Genomic DNA, 25921 nt, shown 5'->3' with positions numbered 1-25921 from the left:
TGTAACCACTCCAATTAAAGTTACATTTAGAACGTTAATTTTTTTGCAAGTTCAAATGCTCTCATTAGGATTAATTATCATTTTGACGGATATTAGTAATTAAGAGTTGTCAGTGAGCTTTTTAAAGATTTATTATATTTTTTTAATGACGTTTGTAAAATTTTCAAAGATGATGTGTGCAGAGGTGTATGGCACAGCTTATGTTTCAGCTGCAGTAGTTCAAATCATCCTAATTAAAAATGTCATGGTAACCAAGTTATATTCCATTCTGACCCATAGCTGTCATGTATCTTGTCAATCATGATGTATTTCAATTATTATAAAACAATTAGCTTATCTTGTACATATGATTCATTTCAATGAGATTGTGTCATATTTCATGACTGCCAGCTGAGCCCATTTTATTATGTTAATTGATTCTAATTAAAACTGCGATATCAGTTATGATTTTTGTTGTGAGTAATGAGCTATATCAAGTGTCTCTGAAAAGTCCACAAGTGATTTTGCAGTCCACTTCCTCTTTAAGCCTCAATTTCCAGTCCATGGTTCCAGGTATTCAAGTCTATCATTAAATCAATACTTTATTTCATGGAAATTTGTTCATTGGTAGTTCACTTGTCACTTATATTTCATTTGCCTTTTGCAAAGTCGTCCATGAGGGGTTTTTGAGGGATGGTCCACCTCTGTTTCAAATCTATCTGTACGTCAACAACAAAATGCTTGATATACGTTCAGTATATTGACGTATATTGATGTATGTGGAACACAAAATTAGTGGTATACGTAACATATATCTTTGTATGGAACATATACGTTGATATACGTAGCGTATATTTATGCAGAACAAGAGTACACGTAATGCAGATCTTTGCACACCAAGTGTATACTGTATTGTCCATTTTACAAGTATTTGACAAATGTACTAAGTCAGTATATGTTGTGTATATTGATGCATATCAAGCATTTTGCCCAGTGCTAGCTATTATACACGTCAAAAGGATTTATTTGCATGATATAAAGTATGCAAATTGTACATTTTATGTAAATTGGCCACCAGTCTGATTTACCAGGTTGTTGAGAACAAAAAGGAGTGGATCATAAGTAATTTTTGACAGTGTGAATCAGATAATCTTTATTTAAATCTTCAGTTTCAGTTGATAATGTGTGAATCATATTTAATCAAAGTGCCCGGTTTAAGGCTGTCTGTTTGTCATCGGACTTGAACTTTGTGATTTTGATGGATGTCACTGTAATATTAACAGTCAACAGAGTACAAAGTAAAGTAACTTTGCCCGAAGCAACTAATAATGCCCAGTTTTGAAGTTGTTGATTTTGTTAAGCTTGCAAAGGGCACAGAAATAACAACATATATCTAAAGAAAGCAAAATGTAATGAGCACTTTTGAAAAAGACAAAAGATTATTTATTTTACGTAAAAGTCACTGACAGTTGTCCTTTGTGATTTTGTGTGAGCAACAATAATTGTCTGATAAAAGGAAATTGAAGACCCTGATTGCTGTCATCGCTGCATTGTCTTGAAATGGACATTGTAGGGGGGCCAGGAAATGACAAGGGTATATATTTTGTCAGAGAGTAATTAAGAATGGGATAGTGCATCTATTTGACAGGGAGTTTATTAGATGACAGTCAGACAGGTTAGTTGATAGGTATTATTTCAATCAAACCATGGGAATTATCCTTTAGACTGATCACTTATTGTCTGTAGTGTCCGTCAGGCTAGGGTGGAACTTAAGATTTGTTCATTGGACTCACCATTTTTACATTGTCAATTTTTTTTCGTATTCTGAAAAATGTTACGTATTCGACGTCAAAGGCTTTCACATTGCAGCTTTTCATAGAGACTCAATCTTTGAGATTACCTGTACATTAACACATATGTATAATATACCGATACTGTAAGTTCCAGAGAATGGAAGTCACAACTATAGGTATTCATTGTTATAAGATGACTTACAAAACCATCGTTTAAAAAAATCAAGAGTATTCCACTCAAGTCCCTGACACTTTTTCGGGAAAATTCAGAGAGTTTCAATTTTTAAAGTCAACACCAGGTTTAGATCCACAGACATGTATAGGTATAAAGCAATTTCAACCTGTTCAATGCAGATTACATGTTAACAGGTCCACAATCGCCATTGATAGCTGTAGATTTGGGCAAAACCACGTCACACCTAAGGGATAAAGATAGTGAAACCTGTCTAAAGCGAACTCTGTCTAAACTGGAAACCTGTCTAAACTGGACCCCTTTCCCAGTCCCATTCCAATAGAAGGACATCTATAAACTGAACAACTCTCCAAACCGAACAATTTTCTTGGTCCCTGAACAGTTCAGTTAAGAGAGGTTTTACTGTCGTAACATTTCTTGTTTCTGTGCATTCTATCTTCATAGGCTCCCCAGCTCTCATGCCGGACATAATCGTTTTCCAGTCGATGTATGTTCACAAGTCTGGGACAATTGTAAAAGTCAGGGTGAATGTTTTGAAAGCTTTAAAAATCACAACGTCAAAGATTAAAACAGCTAGCAATTGCTGACTCAAAAACTTGCATACCTCTGTCAATGCCATAATACCTTATGGGCAGCAAAACTTGTAACCATGGCAACACTGTAACTATGACAACCAAAAGATCCTCAAAGATGGAGATAGACATGTTGATAATGAATCAGCATTGTGACATATTAGCTTTCCCAGTGTTGATTAAAGTGGTCTCTTTCAATAGATTTATCTTGCTGATCAAGTTTCTCCATAATAGAATTCACTCCTCAACGTTTGTTCAGGCACTCAATTCACAGGAAAGTTTTTGTGTAAATTATTAAGCATTGCCTTGGCAGCAACATTCATCTATGTTTTGCCAATGTATTTTGTTTTTAATAAGACATTTACATATTGGTAAATACTCCATGTTTCTTCTGCTTATTAGAAACTGTATGCTTGTTTCCTATAATATGTGTAAACTAGAGATTCTTGCACCGATGCACAAAACGACTCCAGATTGTGAACAGAACAAGTTGCCAGCAGTTATATGGCAAAAAAAAGAGCAAATGTCACTGAATTGTTCCTAATTTCACATATTGATGTCATTTTTTCCAATTCTAGTTGACAAACGTGATTTTTTCCTGATTTTGGTTTCATATTTGAGTAAGTCAGTAGCATAGAGAAAGTACCTGCCCCAGGCACAATAGTAAGAATACAATCGCGTATGTCTCTCACTACGATGTAGAATCGTTGCTCAACAAGTGTGGGCTAATCAAAATATGGTGTTGGTGTTACCCTTTGAGAGAAATTTCATGGGTTGATGGCAAATCTTTAGCTCTCTCTGACTTTGCCTTTGTGGTGTATGTGCCGCGGACGTATGGCAACGAGTTTGATGGATTTCACCCTCTGCCAAGTCTTAATGGATGCAATGCCGCAATGGATGTGAGTGTGTATGGAAATGATGTGCAAAGCCAGTGTGAATTACCGTCCACTAACATGACAGTATGTCTGATTGATTAGTTCAGGTGATAAAAAAATGTACTTTCAATAAACATGCATTTGCAATATGTATATGCACCCAGCACAGCAGGCAGCATGTATGGCAGAGCTGCAAACACTGTAATTTTTATAGAGTTCAACATAAATCAGATTTTTCTTTGACCGCCTCCGGATTAGAGTCACTTTACTTCATCAGACACTGGAATAATATTTCAAAGACCCTTTGTATGTAATTTCTGTCGTCACAATGTTGGTCAAGTCATCCAGGATGATGTATCATTTTGCTTCATCTAGTACTGAAAGTTGCATAACTTTTGATTTTTTTTTCAGTAATTTTGTTCTGTGTATCTGATCAACTGCAGTTCTTAAAGTTGGTCCACTACCTATGTACAGCATTTTGAAATACCCAGTATATGGTTTGTCTTTGCTGTGTGTCAGTGTGATCGAGACATGCATTAGTTATTTGTGACAAGCGAATTCAACTTTGGATCTGAGTTTGACTATTAACACTATCACTGCAGGACACCCATATACAGTCAGTGTTGACAAGCTGAGTACCGGGTATTTCAACATGCTGAGGAAAGTAGACCTGGAAACTATAGCTGACATGCCACAAAATGTGAAAAAAATTGTCATATACAATTACTGGGCCTTTCACAAGTCAAGCTCTTAATTGTGTCACATATAATTCTTGAAGGAAAACATTTCCCCCTCCCTCCTTCCATCAAGATATTGGTACCAACCTGTTGTCTGCAAAGGTGTAGTTTGACTTATGTATTGTGAAATAGGGGATAAACTCTGAATTCCTCTTATCAAAAATTTAGAAGCAATTATTTTTCATCGTAAGAGAATTATAGTATATTTTACTTTCTCAATTTGTTTACAGCTTGGTGGCAGTATCTGTGGTCCATGGGTTCCTCCTGACGGTGATATATTCACCCACACAGCCAGTCTTGTAAGTCCCTTGGATGATAAGCTGGATTGGGTTACGGAGGTGCGCCTCATCCCTGCTGGCACCACGTCAATCATCGCCCACATCCGGATTGGTAACCTACAAGCCGCCTTACACCATGTGGTGCAAGTTCTGCCCAAAACAGGTAAGATTTGGATTTGGTTACACTTTTTCTCCCAAAAATATGCTAAAAAAGTATGTAAGTAAGATGAGATGTGAAATCATGTGGAGGGATGGCCGATGGCGTTTATACCATCATATCTGGATTCTGGTTTGGAGTAGTTGCATAGCAACCAGACATCACTTTTACAAAGCCTAGGCAACAATGCATATTTCAAATCATTGAACATCTCCACCTCTAACCCATCCCAACCACAACCACCAGCACCATCAACTATCAACAAGCTGTCTACATGGGGGGAATGATAGGTCTATTCTTAAATGACCAAGCCTGGTACAGATAACTGCTATTTCCTCATTGCCATTGTGTACATATGAAGCTGTTATCCACAAAGAGTGAAATTATGGGTTGAGTAGTAATGTCCAAAATTTGTTGTTCAAGTTACATAAAAAAGAGATACAATACTGCATAATAGATTTGTCCAACATACTATATGCACTTGTAAATTACATATTTTTCTTTAGTCTGATTTTCACATATTACATGTTCCTTCCCAAAGCGCCAGTTTTTACTGTCATTTCTTTCTTTGAAATTTTGTAGAGTGAACCTTATATTGCAGTGTTGCCTTGTAGACAATATCAAAATTCATCAAAACGATTAATTGGTGAAAATTGGGGAAATCCAAACCCCCAAAAGCCAAACCATGGAAAGTGTCATGTACAGAAGTTGAGACACTAGCAAGGGATATGTACAGTGAATCATACACTTGACCTTTGTTCATTGCAAATGTCACCAGATGTTCATATCAGGAGATGGACTCTGAAGACATTTGTTCAGAAACCACCAATCAATAAATAAAATTGACGTGTATTTTCCCTTTGATAAATTGGCTGATAGTACACCCCCACCTCCAAGTTCATGTCCTTAAAAAATGAATATTTAGTTGCTCTAAAAGATATTACAGTCACCTGAATTCTAAATATGCCCATATATGGTCAAAGGGGTGTTCCTTGGTATTCAAAATGCCCATGTGAGGGCGCTGTTTAAAAAAGTGGCCACCCGCTTGAAATCTGTGATTGGTTAGATTTTCTCTTTCCATGGTAACTGTGGCAAAATTGGAACAGGTGACAGGCAGTATACCTTTAATCTCTGCATATTGCAGTTGTCCAGGTTCCCTTTGTGTTGATGTCTACGTGTCTCATTTACAGATGATTCTAATTGTCTAATGAAATTTGTCGGAAGGAGTTCGTTGATGTCACTATAGCAATTCAGACACACGACAGTTTTATTACAATGCATGCAACATTTTTATGAGTCAAAGCTTTAGGTTTTTGTCAGTTTTAACTAAAAACCAATTACGAAAGTAAATAAGAAAGATAAAAAAGTATGCTGTAAAACAGTGGTAATATATATTGCAATCAAGAGCGATACATTTTAATCAATTGTTAGGGTGAGATACAGCCTGACATGTGACAGTCACCCTACATTCTTTATTTAGATACATCATTTTTATTAGCTCCCATAGCCATATGTATATATGGCAATGGAAGCTATTCTTATAGGCTAGGGAAATGTCTGTATGTATGTATGTCTGTATGTCTGTATGTCTGTATGTCTGTCCGTCAACATCAAAAACTCCAAAACCGCTGTACATTTCATCTTGATATTTGGTGTGTACATGGATGATGGGCTGTAGATGAGATTTTGTTCAAATGAAGTTGTCATTGCCAAAAATATGCAAATTAAGTGAAAAAATGTAAAAACAGTCAAAATTGAAAAAAATCAATAACCACTGAGCAGATTACATGAAAAATTAGCATGTAAGTACTTTGGGCTGACATGAAATGATTGTGCAAATCTTGGGTCAGTATCTTGGACTTGCTATTTTTCATGAATTTTTATCACAACTGGAAGTTGTGATATAGAGGTGGTTTCAACCGGTGTTTGATGTCGTCCATTTCTGTAAACGACAAAAAGTCAAAAACTGCTGAACAGACTGCGTTGATATTTGATACCGATACATAGACTGGTTCCAAGGTTCCAATTCCGAAAAATGGAGCCAAACGGAGTGCCGGTTAGATAGTTTTGGGAAATTTCTAACCCCCCTTTTTATCTAATTGATTTTAGGGGTCTTTCATATATGTAGTTTTGGAATGTACACCAATCCTGCATTGTGGACTGTTTTATGAGTTGTTGAACAGAAATGAGGTTTTGATGAATGTTAGAAATATGCAGGATGGCTGATTCGAAGTATAAGAGATTTCTATGGTCTTTTGGGCATCAAAAGCATTAAAAAAAACATATTTCATAGTTTAGATTCTCACTTTTGAGATGACCCTAGGCATTTGTTAAGTAAACATCCTTGAGTCAATATACAGACTTTGACATTCCAGAGATTAAGTATCCACAACCTCACATGTTACAGTCTTTCACTACAATGGTATGGCCCAAACCCATTGTTATCAATGGAGAGTGTGGACCTGTCTACAGGAAATTGGGGTGAACAGGTTAGACAATGACGTTACAAGTTGTAGGTTAGTTATCAAGGTAGCACCAGCATAGAGTCCTGAGCATCTGTCCATGTGTTCTCACAGCAAATTACAGGGAAAAAAATTATTTGAGAAGTTTCTCTCCTTTAAATAGAAGTATATTACAATTTTAAACCTGTCATGGATAGATTGCTCTCAAATGATCTGAAACAGTTATTGCCCATTAGCAACAAATCTATAGCAAGATTTATGTAAAGTTCATGAACTTACACAAGGTATTAGACAAAAGATGACCATGACTTTGCTACTTTTCGACATTTATTTCCATCAGATTTCCCCAGCTTAGTGTATAATTTTGTAATCTTAATTACTGTCAACTTAGCTTTACTAACTTATTCATACCTCATTATTCTTACACTACTGTTATACCTTATAACCACAAAATTTCAAGAGATGCATATATGATTGTCACTTAACAAACAATTTACAAATATGTCTTCTGCTTTTTCTCCACATACATATACATGTCTCTTTTCTCATAAAAATGAGCTTAAAATCGCAATGTGAAAAATAGTCTTTCAGCTATATGTTGCTCATTGACTTCGTGGTCTGTCTAATTCACAGTGAGTGTGGTTGTTGATAAATGCCGATAATACTAGGGTCATAATGTCCAAGCGCCATTGGCGGTATTTTTAACATAATGACCATAGGTCACTATCACATCTGGAAGTTGTGATATAGGGTTAGCTTCAACCGGTGGTGGACAGTGTCCATTTTCCGTAAACGACAAAAAGTCAAAAACCGCTGAACAGACTGCATTGATATTTGGTAGAGATATTCAAAAACCGCTGGCTAATTCCAAGGTTCCGATTCCGAAAATGGAGCCAAACGGAGCAGCAGTTAGATAGTTTTGGGAAATTTCTAACCCCCCCTTTAACTAATTGATTTTAGGGGTCTTTCATATATGTAGTTTTGGAATGTACACCAATCCTGCATTGTGGACTATTTAATGAGTTGTGGAACAGAAATGAGGTTTTGATGAATGTTACAAATATGCAGGATGGCTGATTCAAAGTATCAGAGATTTTCATGCGCTTTTGGTAATAAAATTGATAAAAAACAACATATTTAATGTTTTAGATCTCTCACATTTGTGATGACCCTTAACATTACAGACTTGATGACATAACCCACTGCAGGACCTGTTTACTGGTGCATTGATTTAAAGACAAAGATCGTTTTATTTTGTAATAAGGACGTGTGATTTCGTAAAACATAGTCTATTAGCCTGGAAATGTGATTTTTGCGAATATTGCTTACCCCACTGACAAACAGTGTGGTTTGAAAATGGCTGGAATTCGCTACTTCGGGACTTTGTTTTCTGTGTGCATTTACTGACAAACTCCAAACCCGCAGCACCTACCCATTCAGTATTTCATGTACAGGTGTACCCAGAGATAGAGTAGTTTCACAATGTGCCAGTTGTGATCAAGTGCCATTGGCGCTATTTTTTTGTAATTTTTCCCATTTTTGGTCAAAAAATCTTCTTCTCTGAAACCACAAGTCCGATTGATTTAAAACTTAGTGCATAGGAGTGACCTTTCCCAAATTTGGGCAAATCGTGTTGAAATTTGCGTATTTTTAGTTTACACGTCCATAGACTCCCATGTATAAGGCGGATCTCCATAGACTCCCATGTATAAGGCCACGAAAAATAAAAATTTAGTTTCTCATATTGCAAAAAGGATGTAGTGACAATTTTTAGTCCCCGTGGATGAAGTCCAGTGGGCTTATAGATTGGGTCATGTCCGTCTGTTCGTCCATCCGTGAGTCCATCCGTTCATGCAGATATCTCGGATATTTTGACAAAATGTCACGTGACCTTAGTGACCTTTGACCTGAAATATACATATTTGTCCATTACTCAGTAACCACAAGTGCTACACCCTTCATATATGGTATGATGGGACACCTTATGACGCCACATATTGTACCTCATTAATTATGCACATATCTAATTTTGAGCGAGCCAATAGAGCTAGAGGTCTGATTTTGGTATATAGGGATAACTTAGCAAAACAATTTTTTTGACAAAATGTCACGTGACCTCGGTGACCTTTGACCTCAAATATACATATTTGTCTATAACTCAGTAACCACAAGTGCTACACCCTTCATGTATGGTATGATAGGACACCTTATGACGCCACATATTGTACCTCATTAATTATGTGCATATCTAATTTTGAGCGAGCCAATAGAGCTAGAGGTCTGATTTTTGGTATATAGGGATAACTTAGCAATACAATTTTTTGACAAAATGTCACGTGACCTCGGTGACCTTTGACCTCAAATATACATATTTGGCTATAACTCAGTAACCACAAGTGCTACACCCTTCATGTATGGTATGATGGGACACCTTATGACGCCACATATTGTACCTCATTAATTATGCACATATCTAATTTTGAGCGAGCCAATAGAGCTAGAGGTCTGATTTTTGGTATATAGGGATAACTTAGCAATACAATTTTTTTGACAAAATGTCAGGTGACCTCGGTGACCTTTGACCTCAAATATACATATTTGTCCATAACTCAGTAACCACAAGTGCTACACCCTTCATATTTGGTATGATGGGACACCTTTATGACACCACATACTGTACCTCAATAATTATGCACATATCTCATTCTGAGCAAGCCAATAGAGCTGGATGTCTGATTTTTGGTATATAGGGATAACTATAGGAGAGAAATTTTTTGACCAAATGTCATGTGACCTCGATGACCTTTTACCTAAAATATATGTTTATGTCAATAAATAAGTAACCACAAGTGCTATGTCCTTTGTATTTAGTAGGATGGGAGACCTTATGACAACACATGCTTTATGTCATTAATTATGTACACATCTAATTCTGGGCAAGCGAATAGAGCTAGAGATCTGATTTTTTGGCATATAGGGATTAATTAGCAATATAATTTTTTTTTTCAAAATTCATGTGACCTCGATGACCTTTGACCTTGATTATACATATATATGCATATCTCAGTAACCACAAGTTCTATACCCTCCAATTTTGATAGGGTATTAGACCTTAAGATGTCACATCTTGTACCTCATTTATAATGCGCATATGTATTTCTTGGCTGGCCAATACTGCTAGAGGTCTGATCTTTTTTCCCGATTTAGAACCATAACTTAGACATGCCTCATGTGTTTCAAATTGGGAACAACGACATAGACCTATGTTCCCATAGATCTCAACATATACACTCCAGTGATACTTCTTAATGACCACATTTTCCTGCCCCATCAAGACTAATACTCCTATTACAAGTGGGGACTATGTCATTGGAAATGACTTGTTGAGTTAATGGTTGTATCACAGTATTCGATTATCTAATTCTGTATTTTTTCCATTTTATATTCTGAATAAATACATTAAACATATTTCACTGTCTCCGGTACATTACATTTAAGTATTTTCACTTCATGCACTTTATCCCTTTCACACATGTTCAAATATCTGACCAGAGAACAAACACTAAATAGTCCAGGATGGGAGCTACAGTGTCATTGACGCTATTTTTTAGATTTCAGCTTTAGTTCAATGATTAATTCCTTCTTTTGGATACTCTAGAAGAAAAATTAAAAATAAAATCAGTAAATAATAAATTGAGAAGACTGATTTGAAAGCCTCAGAGAAATTACAGTGGCTTGCAGGCATTGATACACTGTGTGTTAATTATAGATGTGCTGTCCATGTACTTTGTTATTGTCTGCCAAACTGTGTTAGTCTCAGAGAAATTACTATGGCTTACAGGCATCACCATGTTGTTCATTAATTATAGATTATCCTGTATGCACTTTTTATTGTCTGCCAAACTGTATTCATGTCAGATCATGACACTGATTGTAGGGTGAAATGAAAAAATCAAGGGCCCTCTATAAAGAGTCTGTATAGAACACTTATTTTGCCAAGTGAACTTGAAGTTGAACTTTTGCAGTGTTGTTAGTATTCAGGAGAAATGCGCGTTTGATTGTATAGCCTCAGGCCGGTGTTGGTAAGGACGGGTCGTCAACAGGTGTGTTCCATGCAGTGCAGGATATGCTGTTTAATTGAGGTCCCTTGTCATTGTGCATGTTAACTCTCACGGAACGTCTTCCCCTCGAGGTGTTTTGTATCCAACAGGATGCGCACTCAGTCCAGGTACGACTTGACTTGCATATCCTGGTTGTGTACACACAATTGTTGGATAAAGTGCTCATCTGAAAAGCAGAACAAGCTGTGAAAGCATACTGAATCACAGTACTACCTATTCTGTGTGTGCGACGTGGAATTTTCAATGTATTGTCTTCATTGGGGACTAGTCCCAATACTTCAGCATTTTTCTTGTAGAGTGTTCTGTTTTTCATGAAATTTGAGTGTCAAAAGTTTGCCTTGGATGTATATGGTCTTGTCAAATATATAAATATCAAAATTGTATAGTCACAAACCAAAGAAAAAGACAGAAAAACAGAAAGGATTGAGAAACAGGCAGGAGACAAATAAAATATTTAAACTGGTGTGAGACCTGTATTATATCGCAGATCAGTGATTGAACTAAAACAACATTGTTGATTATTAGTAAAAAAATTCAAATATGACAATAATTTGTGAGCAACCATTAGCCATTAGGGGAGGAACCATGTCAATTCGTTGGTTCTTCAATTACAATGTGATCACATATTCCCAGACATCTCCAAGAACTTTTAATTACAAATGCAATATACCGTAAGTAACACTGTGATTAAATTGTCCAAATTAAAGTCCAGTTAGCTGCAAGGGTATATCAGGATAATAATACCACACAAATTCTAGATTTGAATAATAAATGGCCGTGGTTTATTTTGGTTGTTTGTTTTCACCTTCCGTATTATCTGTCAGCTAATTAGCTAATTGTGATGTTAATCATGATGACATTTAGGTAATGCTTATTTTATCGTGTGGGCATATAGTGGTTTAATTGTCTTGATTACTTTACTATAAGCAGTTAATCTGTTTTATGCTGGCCATGGTGATTGGAAGAGTCTAAGGAGGTTGCAATGAGTATCCTCTCTCTTTATACCCTACCCCTCCCGTTTCTCTGTACTGAAGTCCGTCTCTGTCATAGTAGATACCACCTGGCTTATACCAAACTTCGGCAGTAAAGGTGTACTGACCAGTATTCACCCTACCGTACAATTTTGAGTGCATGAATCGGATTGAGCGGTCAGACTTGAACACCGAAAGCGAGGATGATCAGACCAATTTCGTTTTCAGTTGAACATTTCTTTTCAAAAAAACGGAAGAAAAAATCCCCCATGCAGTTTGTTTGAAGATAGTGGGATACCTTGATAGCCGCAGGTAAAATGGGGCTTCCCATTCACATGGAGGGCAGAGAAGATTTAAAAAACATGTCAAGGCTCTTGTCTCTCATATTTGTATTTTGTTTTCACAATAACTGACCCCATTTACCATGGGTAATATTCTTCACACTAAGGTTTGCCCTGTAAAATGCAAAATAGGCCTTTAAAAATCACAAAATGAACAGACGGGAGTTTGTTAAGCCACCGAAGAAAAGAGCTAGGCATATTTTCACAGATAAAGTATGTCACCATGGTAGGTGAAAGACAGTTGAAAATTGAGGGCTGTAGATTCTCAGACTGTAGGAATGGCACTGTAGAACAATGCCTCCCTAAGAAGTTATAGCAAGCTTTAGTTTGTGGTTACAAGTTCTGCTGTCGATGTAAAATGACAGAAAATTGTCGAAAAATGACTTTTTAATGAGTCTTTCTGAATGTCTGTTATGGGAAACTTAGCCAGAATGTGCCAACATTTCCAATAAAGCGCCAAAGAAGTTGCAAATTATTGGTGATGTCAAAAGCAAGTGAAAAAATCATGACAGGATTTTTAGTGGTGTCATGTACTTATCCACTTGACCAATTACCAACTGAAGACCTTTTTTCAGCCTCAGCCTTGTATTTCTCTGACTGTTCCACAGTAGACGTAAAGACCTGCTTGTTTTGAAGAGATGGCCCTACCAGGTGAAAACTTTGTTGGTCATGGTCTGTTTAGATGATAGCCACTGTTGCCCATGGCAACAGTGGTGACCTTTGACACAGGCAAGCACACATAGGCTGGACGGGTCTGGCGTCAAAACATGAAAGAGTAACCTGCTCAGACCGTTACATCAATAAACTATTCCATGTCAATGGTCCAAAATATAATGCAAATTTTTAATGTGTAAAAGTCTCCATATAGTTTTGCAGTTGTTCACTGACAATATGGGTGTCCTATCATGCTAGTAATGGCATATATGGAACTCATCAGCCATCAAAATGTGAAAATTATCAAACACAGAAATGTCATTTTGTCTTTTGATTTAATCTTTATCCACTCACGTACATGTAGTCTTGCCATGATATATATTTGCAACAGTTCAGCAAATGTGAATACATAGTTCACGATGTATTAAAGAAACATTAGCCTTGGACTTCAGATGATGACGATCTGTATAAGCATCTTACACTTGAAACTGCACTCGCACACAAGGAATTTAATTTGAAAGTTTCAATTAGGCAGAAAGAGACACTTTCCAATAAATAAATGAGCCTATTTTGCCCTTTTTGTCGTACAGCACCACTGACGACCACTTGTATCAAAGGAAGGTAAAGAAACTGGTGCGGAGTTTGGATGTATATCATGGAACAAATAATTACCAGACAGTTATATGTTTTGACATAAATTGCCGACGCATTATAGCCTTCTATGCTGTGTGTGATCACTTTTCTTATTCTCTGTGCCCATTCGCTGCTTTTCCTTCAAACGTACCTCTATTGCCGGGCACGAATTGTGTTTTTCTTCAACCCATAGTCTCGGAGCACAATTTACAAACAAAAGACACTCTCTGTGCCTTTATTGTAGAGATCAAAGGCACTCCCTGGTTGCAGGATTTCAAATGAAATAACTGAATATTTCCTAACAAAAACAGGGAATCAAACAGTATTGTCTGTCTCTCACTCTGTATTCCCTCAAAGGACAGAGAATTTTTTCCCCCAGTGCGGTGTCCTTAAGGTACTGAGGTGCATCCCACAAACTGGTTACAAAAGCCTTCAATTGAGTATTTTCTATGACATAGATTTTGACAGAAGAGAATTGTGACCCGTTTTTAAGTGAATCGACAGTTTTGCTTTTGTGCGCTGCACACTTTGAGGATTAATTATTTGCCCCATCGAGGTCTTGATGAAAGTGTGTTTATTGGTAGAAACTAAAATGTGCTGCATGAGTTTCAAAGTTATAGATTTCAGCACAGGATGTGATAAACTAGTTTTTACACTTTTTATTGAAGGAAGGGTCTTTCTGGTATAGCGTATCTGTTAGTCATACTTTCAAAATTATATGTTCAAGCGTAGGCAGTCTTGCTTCTACCATCCATGGTTCAAAGAATGGCTCTTGAAGTACATTTACGATGCAGAATGCAATGGTATCACATCACTAACTGATAAGATGCAAATTGTCTCAGCAATCAGCCATATTTATTTAAAGCAATGTTTGGTGTACATCCCAAGTGGGTGTTACATGCGTGTTTAGCAATTACGTTGGTCAGAAATACCTCACTCTGCTAACTCCGATCAAAGTGGAATTGTACATAGCAATTTACCCACAGTTTGCTCAAGAAACAGACCATTGAAAGAGACAATTGGCATTGTAATCAATTATGTCTAGAGCCAAAATTTCCCTGTCCCCAGTTTAAGGTATAACATGACTAGGGAACAGATATTCGGACTCTCAAACTGTTACGATTTTTTTTCTGATCTATCGCTTGTGGGGGGGGGGTTCATTTTCAAGCTCTTAGTGTAAGAAAACTTTTAAACGGCTTAGTGTGTTGGAAAATTGAAAATTTTATTTTGCTCCATCGAGTTAACACAGGAATGGCAGCCATTTTGAATTTCAAATGTCGGTAAATCTTGGGTTATTTGTTTCTCTTGTACCAAAATTTCCATGGTTACCCCCAATTTTTATTCTTTATTTTGAAAGAGAATGGTTGAAAGATTCTTTAAAGAAAGTTTCAGCAAAAGTTTAAGACTTTCACATTCGAAGCGCATATTACCTTAAGGTTATAGTAGACACAACGTCCCAACATAAAACTTTCAGAAGTAGGCGTACCATATGTGAAGGTAAATACTAACTACAAAACTTCCTTTAATAAATCCAACTTTTATAAGCATGCTAAATTTTTACGATGGAATCAATTTGTGAGACCTTAGTCCTTTTTCGTCGTGGTAAAGAAAGTGTTACAATATATGGAAAAGGGCATGTCGGCACTTCCCACAAACGATGGACCTGAGATGAGATGGATGAGATAGATGTTTATCATGCAGCCTGGGGCAAATTCCCCAGGTACTAATTAGCCAGCTAATAGCCCATTTCATGTTTGAAATTGAAAACTTGACTGAAAGATAACAAAGTCATGTGATTGCTTTAGTCAAGGTTGCCAGTTCCCAAGATGATGACATATACTATGACATTGTACGTCCTTCTATTAAACTTCAGTGAACAGTAAAAAGGCAAATTGATGGTCACATTCAACAGCTGCCAATTTTAACCCTTTCACCACCATGGTTCCACCCAAACCCATTGTTATCAATGGTGATCTTGGACCTGTATACAGGGAACTGGGGGTGAAAGGGTTAAGGGCTTCATGTGATGACACTGATAAGTCTTTCAACTATATGTCTATTAAAGTTCACATGCACTTAGGAGTCCTGTAACAGCTGTTTGAGACCAGTGTTTGAGTATACAATAGATATTTAGAGCATGCATTGCAAAAATCCAAAATGTCAAAAATGTTCTTTTTGATCCTTTCAGCATGAAACTACAGACTTTTCCATGACTGGGAGGTAACTGCGTGTACTATAGGAAAATTTATTGTCATTTGTCCTGGATGTTGTTTAAATCATAGTGTGGGATATGTCGCTTTGCTGTAGATCATACTAATAAAAAATCAAGTTTTATTTGATTTAGTCTTTTTCTATTTCAAGAGTGAAACTTGAATTGTATTTATGTCAGCTTTCGTTTGCGTAAGATCCTTTATAAATACTCCCTGTGGGAACATTATTGATAAAACAATTATTAAGAATGGATGACTCAGATTTGTAAGATGATAACCTTTCCAGATGATAGTAGCTGTCCTATGAACCATATGTATGGCATCTATCTAACTCCAATACATCATGTACCAGGCTATCCTGTTCTAAATTAGTGACAACAGCTCTCAGGTTACAGTGTATAAAGAATTGGCCAAATGGTAGAAATCAAGACATCATCTAGGATCCGAGACTGGAGGACAGTAGGCCCACACTTAAAATTGTGTATTATCACCGTGATCCTAGGGAGTCAAATTGGGTCGTGAAGCGAAGGGCTCCCCAGGAAAGTTGATTGTTTTTGTCCAGCATTTTTCAAGTGTATTCCTGAGTTTACCGTGACAGTCGGAAAAACTAGTCAGTGATTGTCGGTATTGGATGTACTGTATTGTCTTGATTCATAAATCAAGTAAAAGTGATTCAAAAATATGTCGAAGGAAGAAGTCACTCAGTAAAGGTTCTTAGGAAATAGATTAATTTGCCACAGTAAACTAGTTTAGACAGTTCCCACCCATGTTTTCCGCTGCAGATGTCTAAAATTGATTCAGAGGTATGCCCACCCCATATCGCAATTAATCCTAATTTAGTTGACTGATGTGTGCCAGATGACATTGTTGGCCCTTGTACATCCTTGGTGGTTGGTTTGACCCCCGTTGTCCTCTATTGTGTAACTGGACCTGTACAATGGAAAATTAGGGGTAGTAGGGTCAAATACCTTATTACATCTAAAAGAAAATATAGAGGCTGGTGTGGGAGACTTGAGATGGGGCTAACAATCAACAGTGGATAGGTTGTTTTACGATGCAAATTTTCCATAATTGCGTTTGGGCTCTTCATGATATTTTGCTTTTTGTCGCTCTGTTGTGTCTTCTTATATTGAAAAAAGCCCGGAACTATATCCTTTCATTATTTTATTAAAGGTTTTTTTAAAGGACATGAAATAATGTTTAAAAACGGTTGATATTAAATTTGGCTCCTTTGGAAGCAACTTTGTAAAAGTTTGTCTATTCCACTCTCTTGACAAACCATCTTGACTTGGAATTTGTGAATCAAATTTGAGCGGAAATCCTTGTGTATAATTCAAAGATGAATCTGTACAGGAACTGTAAAGTTGAGAAGGGCGCATTGACGCCAATTTTCTTCAGTGTATTGTTGAAATTTGATCCCATGAGAAAAATGTGAACAATCACTGTAATCTGTACAAGCAGCTGGTGGAACTGCCAAGATCATGAGTTATGGTTTCACTATAAAAAGAAATGAAATGTGTTGAACTGTGCCCAGTTCATGCACATATCATCTGTTCCACACTAATTCTGCAGGATATATGTACTGCAGTGTTGCAATTCAAATTAAAATGTCATCCGATGTACTTTAAACCTTATTACTGTGTCAGTTTTGTTTTGCACAATTAATATTTAAGGGGAAAAATAAGTGAATTTAATCAGAAAAGATCTTATTTTAAATTGTCAACCCACATGAACGTAACAAGCCAATTTATTATTGCTGTACATTCCGAGATTTGACACAGATATTGATGAATGCACCCTTGTCGGTATAAATTTTGATATTTGGTGTTGTGTGGTGCTGGTGACCAAATAAGCTGTCAGCTTATGCAATGCCATTTGGCTGTGCATAGCGTTGAATGGTCGTTTACTTTTCCAGGCTATAATCCAACATACATTGATTTCCTATCTAGTATTTTATAGAATCAATACAGTGTATTCCTTTTCCACTAGTCAGCCTGACAAAGTACAAAATACTTTTAAATCCTTCATTTAATGAAGAGCCTTCCTATTGATGATGCATTTGTTTATTGATAAGACTTGCTGTCTCTAAGCAAATATAGCTTTTCGTTGACATAGGTTTCTAATTTCTTTTTCGGTGGAAACAAAAATGATTTTCTAGGAAATTAAATAACATACACAGTTGAGTCAGCACATTTCATTTGGTATTTTAATTGTTATTTTGTTTTCAATTAATGTAATCTTTATTTTTCCTGCTTTTATTTTTGATGGTACATAGTCATTATACAATATTTCGTCATGTGTTTAATAACTGTGTACAGAGCTTGGCAGATGAATACTCAACAGTTGGTAAAAAAATTTTTTTACTGTGTATGCCTACTCGAAACATCTCCATGTTTTTCTCATTTTCTTTTTAAATTTTTTGATCGATTTTTACCCTGAAAGGGTTCTTTAAATTACAGCACTTTTTAAATAAACAGTTGTATCAATGAGAGTGCAACAATTGAATTATCCGAGCTGTCATACACCTCGATAATACAAGACTGTTTTAATTGTGTTATCGATGAGTGTGCTGTATTGTGATAGTTGCCGTCATTTTATTCTATTTGTAAGGATATTGAATTTCTCATTTCTGTATGCCGTGTTGATTCAAGCTGTCCGTTTCTATTTGCACATGCCGGGAAAGTCTGGTTTTTCCGTTTGCTCTGTACGTGTGTGTAATAATAAACGAGGAATAATTAAAATATAAACAACAAAGCCTGTCTGCATGTCCGTTTCAGACAAAATAGAGATTTATTCATTGGTATTTACTGTGTGAGCTAACTGGAAAAAACCCATGGCATTAAAATCAGATCAATAGACAAGCAATGGTATTAACATAATTTATGTCATTTTGTCATTTGATTTTCTACATAAGGTGTATATAAATAATTTGCGTATGCACTGTTTTATAGTTTCAGTAACGTTCTTGAAATTTTGAAATTCGTACCCATATATTCATCTGGATGTGTGTAACACTGAAAGATATTGCATTTTTAGTACTCCTGTGGATGCATTTCATTTTGTGTAATTCTCAATACATTTTACAAGAAATATCAGTTGCTTTTAAAAATGTTTTTTTTTGGGGTAAATAAATAGTTGGCTTGCAATAGCTTGATATGCTGATATTGTAAAAGAGGGCTCCAAACACTTGCATCAAGAAATCAAGACTGCTAGAGGACATCTCTTTGAGATAAAATTCAATAAGCTTGTCAGGCCATGGGTAATCCCTTATTTGTTGTCTAGAATGTGTTGTCCAAACAACAGCGCTTCCAAAGCAAAATATCCCATGCTTGTATACCCATCGTGTGCATTGTATGGATTTCGTGTTTGTTGAAAGTGCAGACTGCTTGCCCATAAAGTGGTGAAACACAAAGATTGTCTCCTGCTCATGGAATTCCAAAGAGTTTACAGATAGAACCTTTGTTTATTGCTGCCATTGCCATAAAAAAAACACATACTGTTTTGTAAAGGTTTTTACTCTTAAATATGGAAGCATTGGTCACCCTGGTTGAAAAAAAGACTTAAACAGTAAATTTAGTTGGTTTTGAAGAGTACATTGTCACAGTTTAGTTCATCATTCACTACATCGTGCTGATTTTATAGAGTTCAAGTGATTTAATTAAAAAAGAAATTTAGTCGTGTTGAGTTTGTCCATGCTTAGCAGATGATTTTACTCTGGTGAATTCTTACATGTAGACAGGTATTCAGAAAAGTATGTTGTGCTGATACTGGAAACACATTTTGCGTCCAAAGGCTATAATCCGTCATGTCCAGATCTTTTCTTACTAAAATTTCTGCAGAGCTTTGCAAAATTTGTTTGTATATAAAGGATCCTACTTTGTTACAGCTAATTTACTTTGATGTTAGTCACACCAGAATTCCAATGCCCATGTTACTTATAATTTTGATAATATAAATGTTTTCTTGAAAAATTAACGCATTAGTTTTTTACAGGCTTAATTCTAGTCATGTGAAGGGGCATTTGGTTCTGAGGGTCTTCTCTACATCATGTCACATGAGAGATATTTAATTGGTTTCTGAGTTCACATCAGGTCCTGTGAGGGATATTGGTTTCAGAGGGCCTACTTTACATCAAGTCACCTGAGGGTTATTGGTATCCAAGGGTATAATATATATATATGGTCATACTGTGAGGGATATTGGTCTCTGAGGGTCTACTTTGTGAATGATATTGGTTTTTGAGGGTCTACTTCACATCAGGTTCTGTGAGGGATACCAGGTATCTGAGGGTCTACTTAATATATCAGGTCACATGAGGTGTGTTAGTTTCCGAGGGTCTACTCCACATTGCCGATACTTCCAATATCACAAAGGCAAGATTGCTTAGAACAAGTAGCTGTGACATGCTGTGAGAAAGTGATTCAGTATTGTCCAAACATCAAGTATTCTTGCCGTCAGAGTGGAGTTACTTGTGACTTCTGCACACTGCTGAATATTTATTTCATTTGCCATGCTTGGTCATGAAAACTCAAATGTCACTTATCTTGAGATTCAATCAAATATTTCTTGAGTACGGTTGGCAAGCCTGTTTCGTTTGTGCAATAAAAAAATTGAGCTTTCAGTTATCAGGATAGTCTCACTTCAAATTTCTCATGTATACAATATGAATTGAGATTTATAAGCGTTGAGAGAATGTAAGTTCTAACTTTGGTGAATGCAAAGCCATGATTTCATTAAGATAGTATGTGCCATGAAAATGAAAGAATAAACTTTTGCTCAAAATTTCCGCAAGGAATCTTTTAAGCATTCTCTTTCAGAATCAAGAATAATAATTGGGGGTCACCATGCAAACTTTGGTACTACAGAAACAAATAACCCTAGATTTACCGATATTTATGAGATTCAAAATGGCTGCCATCTCTGTGTTAACTCTATGGAGAAAAATGAAATTTTCGATTTTCGAAAAACTGAGATGGTGAAAAAATTTTCTTACACCAGGGACTTAAAAATGAGCCCCCACAAGTACATGTAGTACATCAGAAAAGAATTGTAAAAGTTTGAGAGTCATCACACAGAAAATGTCAAAGGACTTACTCATAAGAGGACATACTAAAGTTGACTTTTTTCAATATTCACTGTCAATTGAAAACAACTCTTCAGCATGGTAATTAAGTCACCACTCATATATGTACACTTGCATTTTTTGGTAAATTACATTCAGCTAGCACACATTCAAATAATGGCTGCTACATACATTTTAGGCTATTGTGTGAAAAGTTATAGTGGATTGTGAGCATGGTGGATTACATTTATACACTCCCCAATAGGTGATAAAACCATAAAGATACAATAGACCCGGAGTAATCCCGTCAAATTGCCAATCTTATGGGGCAATACGACCTTCATACCACTCACCATCATATGTTGAAGTCGATTTGTTTTCAACATGACTTGACTTGTAGGTATGTGTTCAGTGCACAAGACCTTGCCCCAGGTTATAGTCTACAGTAAAAGAGAAAGGATAAAATGTATTGGGCAAGGAAATAACAAAAGTTGCAATTCTGTAGTTCAACTAGAAAGAATGTGTTTCTGTTACAAGAACAAAAAAACCAGGTAGTTATCGTTAATTACTCCCTCCCGGAATTGCCTGAAACAGGTCTACCATAACCATGAATAACAATGTGTGTTGACTAGTTTTATGATGGTGTTTTAACTGAGTTGATTCCGTTACTGAGTATGTCTGGTCCTGTAATATGCTTTTCACAGTGTGTCTGGTGCAGGTAGGAAGTTTTGACTTCAAAGAACAATAGGACTGAAGAAGTCCAAGAACAATGACATCGGAGTACAGGCTGTATTGGAGCAGATTTGTGTGTGTGAAGTACGTGACACTTGTGAACTTGGCTGGCTTAATGTCAGTTTGTCATGGTCAAGGCTGTTTACCAACAAATAATAAAGTGCATTTAGCTTTAGGGGCTAGTCTGCTGGAGATGTATCTATACTAAGTATCAAATATAGTTATTTTCAAGTAAAACATGTATTTTCTGATAGAACATGGGCTGTTTTGTAAAATATCTTTTTTTGCAGAACAGCCATTATAGTGCTGTCAGTGGTATAGATACACATAGTACTTGTCAAGGATGGCAAAGATCACAGCTTGTAAATCACACATCTCTCAGTAACTCATTAGAACACCTGGAAACCATATAATTTGCAAGGTGTCATCAGTCAGAGATGAAATCGTTCAACTTTGAGGATAGCCTAGCTCTGCATTCGGTGCAATTACCAACAGATTATTGGAAACCTTTGTAATGGATGCTGTAATTCCAGTTTTCAGAGAGTGATAATCTCTTGACCGGGCATTCATTAATCTTTGTTCTTGACAGAAAAAAGAATGAAGCGTAATGTCACTGCTTTTTCAGGAAAAGTTGCTTCAATGTCAGGGGTGTGTCACGATCATCTCTGGTTTCTGCCAACTTGTTCTCTTCTTCCTTTTTCTTCAAAACCAACTTTGCGCAGATTTTGTCACCCTTTGAACCCCATTTCACGGAATATTGATTTTGATTTCCCAAGTTACTCACCTGCTCTCTTTGAATGTCTATTTTGTCAGTAGGATGTGAGAGTAAATCCCTTATTACTAACTTTTCCAATCTGAAGAAGTGATTATACACATGTTGAACAACAAGCCATAGATTAGGAAATTGAAAGAAAACCTAGCTCAATAAATCCCACAAGTAGTCGGCGTGCCGACATAAAACTAAACTTTAAAACCACTGAAACGAAAATTATGGGTATACGACTTCAGGACGGGCTGCAGCATTTGTAAAGGTAATGGTGGTTTCACAACCATGTGATTTTGTATACAAGGAGATTACACTTTTGAAGAATTACCCATTTAATGCTTGCTGATGGGCAAACAATTTGCAAACATACCATCTCTGAAGTATCTTTAAAATTCCTTTAGCATGAATGCAGAGGAAGGAAGATGAGATTCTCCTTTGAAAAAGAAAAACAGGCTTTTTGTTTTGGTTTCATGATGAAATGGACTACTCAAAAATCATGTTGAAATAGAGTTCTTCATATAAGAATATGGGTATAAAGTATATCATTACAGCAGACTATTTTCAATTACGAGGGACACTCTCTGGTATTTTGAATTATTTTCTTTAGAGTTAGCCAGCAGCCTACAATGAGTATAACCAGACTTAAATACGTGTCAGACTGGTAAAAAATTGTTTGTGAAAGGTACTCTTGTTTTCCTTATTTTAACGGCCGCATTTCTTTGTCCAATGTGAATGCCAGTTTTCTATGCTGGACGTCCATTCATCGTAGCCTACATTGTTACACCCAGGAACGTCTGCAGTTCCACTTTTTGTATGCAACTTATCCTTCCCTATGAGTTAGTCTATACGGCCATTGTTGTACACTGTGAAATGGTATAATAGGACATCTTGAACAGAGGAAATTTACTGCACTTCCATTCTCATTCCTGTCTTTAACCAGTAAATAAAAGATCGTTCTCAAATCTTGTAAAGAAAACTAATAATTTAAAGCTGTGTGGTGCCCCACCGCATCAACTCTTCTCTATATTAAATGTTCTCATGTAGGTTGAGTGATTTTTTCAAAAAAAAAAGAAACTTTCTGAATCAGTGACTTTTTACAGATGGTAGTTCTTTTCTTGTGCGAATCTCAAAGAACATCTGAATAGAAAAAAATGGAATGAAAACCACTAAAATTGGATTGAAATCAAGTGTAATACCTTTTCAAATTAATTCTAGAGTAAACATCAGAAAGCAGAATTGAATTTTAAAAAACCAAAAATTGGAGCCATTTTATCTTTGAAAATGTCAGCAAAATGATGCAGGCTTTGTCAGTTTGCTTTTTGATAAACACGAACTGGAAAAACTTCTTAGATATATGTGATAAATGGAAATGTGAAAAAAATCACAACAACAAAAAAGGTATTTTGTCGACGACTCTTATCAGAGGTGAGAGGGCATTGTAAAGTCTCAACAACAGCTTTTGTTAAAGTCTTTCTTCACAAAACATGGCTTGATTTTCTATTCAAGATTCCCACTGAGCAGCGGCCCGTCTTACTGTGCCAGAACTGGGCAGTGTTAAATGAAGGATGAACACACCTGGGTTACGTGTGCTTTTTAACAAATCACCCGGCCTTCTTCTGGTCTGGTATTCACCCAGCCCTGTGTATAGACACCACATATTGTGAGAGGTCTCGGTATTGATGCCGCTGTTAGGGTGTCACGGACAATAAATGAATGAAAGAATCTATACTCACAATAGACGCTTACCTTTTGTCTGCACAGATATCAGATCCTAGTTTTTTTAGCCAGCAAAACAGGGTGACGCACCGTAACAATTCAGCCATTATGTGCCAAACACAGACCGTATATTAATCGTTTAACTGTCAAAAAATCTAGATCAATGACTAATTTTATTCACTTCCAAGTCCATTTGAGCAAAAGTTGTCTCATAAGAAAGTAACATATTTGTTTATATGTACAGTTTTGTTCCAAAAGTATGGTAATCATGCTCAGTACAAGTTTTTGCTTTATGTAGAACACTCATAATAACTGTACAAAGCTGTTTTGATGACGTCTTTCTTTATTTGAATTTGGTTGAGTTTTTCACGACATTCATTCATTCCCCAGGCAACTACTTCAAAAAAAAAAAGTAGATCTTATAAAAGCAAACCTGGAAATGATGGGTACTTGTTGTCATGGCAATGAACACAAGAGTGTAGTTTTATTTCAAAAGGAGGTCATTGTTGTCAGAGCAGTGATTGCTATTTTCTGTTACTCACAGTATCTCTGATGGTCCATAGGTATATAGTGCAGATTTTTCCAATCGAGACATGTAGCAGATTGTGTTGGAAGGGACAGTAGAGCTGTAACTTTTGATAATTTGTTTTACTGTTTTTGTTTGAAATGTCAACCACCGTTTGTTATTGCACTCCACAGAGCATGTCGGGACACAGTACTCAGCTTGTCAACTAAGCCTGCTGTACAAGTGTAGACTGCATCATTATTGTGGACAGGTGCATACAGGTCCGGATTAGAATTCAAATGTAAACAATAACAGTGCACATTACACATATACATGTACATGCTGTGGTGACAAGCTAAATAGCGGATGTGATATGCTTTTAGGAAAGAATCCAACTGGCACGCAAAACATAAGTGGTGGAAAAAAATAATCCTCAAAAGTTACAGTTGCCGGCCCTTCAATGTTAAAACCTGTTGTGTACGGTATTTTCCCAATTTGCCGGTCTAAACATCACTACTATTCACCCCACCCCCACCACATCCCCAAACACACACAAACACACAAAGTTTTCCAGCAAGATAGGGAAGATAATACACAAGCAATCACAGAATACCTATCTCCACACTGATAGGTTTATTTAACAACGACTCTACAGGGACATAGCATTTCAAAAATTCAAAGAAGATTGCTCATTAATATTTACCAGAGCCTTGTTCTGACGTCATCATAGAAAAATACTGCGGCAATTATAAACACTCATGTCTAGATAATGATCCAATTAAAACCCTGTATGATTCTCCGAGCTGACTCTCAGCTATCATTAGCTGAAGTGAAGAGTGATACATGTACATCTGTAGTATAGATTTCATTCCCACAGTAATCAAAATACATGTACTAGATATACTCATCAGTGTGGAAGTTATCTGTCTACCCTTGTCCTGCCAAGTTTATAGGTCACCACCCTGTCAAGGTGGTGAAGACCAATGACGCATGACACATCCCATGTATTAGATTTTTAACAGAAAAATGAACACTTAAAGGCCCCTGAAAACGGAGATGTAGAAAACTTGATTTTTTACAGACAAAAGCTGATATTATACCAAGCCAAGTGGGCGAGAAAAACATATGGTTTTGACTCAATACAGCTCTTTTACTGACTTTGCA

General features: G+C 36.4%; 2 protein-coding genes across 2 annotated transcripts in view; both read left to right on the top strand.

Annotated features, from left to right (window-relative positions):
• Positions 1–25921, top strand: part of LOC139138834 (atrial natriuretic peptide receptor 2-like) — an 88753-nt gene that overhangs the window by 29023 nt on the left and 33809 nt on the right. The window contains exon 5 of the mRNA XM_070707382.1: positions 4380–4590. The gene's annotated coding sequence lies outside the window, so the exon portion shown is untranslated. The remainder of the gene's footprint in view (positions 1–4379; positions 4591–25921) is intronic.
• LOC139138029 (uncharacterized) overlaps positions 1–25921 on the top strand; it is a 78372-nt gene that overhangs the window by 28507 nt on the left and 23944 nt on the right. Inside the window, exon 4 of the mRNA XM_070706250.1 lies at positions 4380–4590. Within this exon, the coding sequence (XP_070562351.1) occupies positions 4380–4590 (211 nt within the window). The remainder of the gene's footprint in view (positions 1–4379; positions 4591–25921) is intronic.

The sequence above is a fragment of the Ptychodera flava genome, chromosome 8 (assembly GCF_041260155.1).
Source record: "Ptychodera flava strain L36383 chromosome 8, AS_Pfla_20210202, whole genome shotgun sequence".
In the NCBI taxonomy this organism is placed as follows: Eukaryota; Metazoa; Hemichordata; class Enteropneusta; family Ptychoderidae; genus Ptychodera; species Ptychodera flava.
Note: the sequence above shows the minus strand (reverse complement) of the source record. Positions and strands in the feature narration are given on the sequence as shown.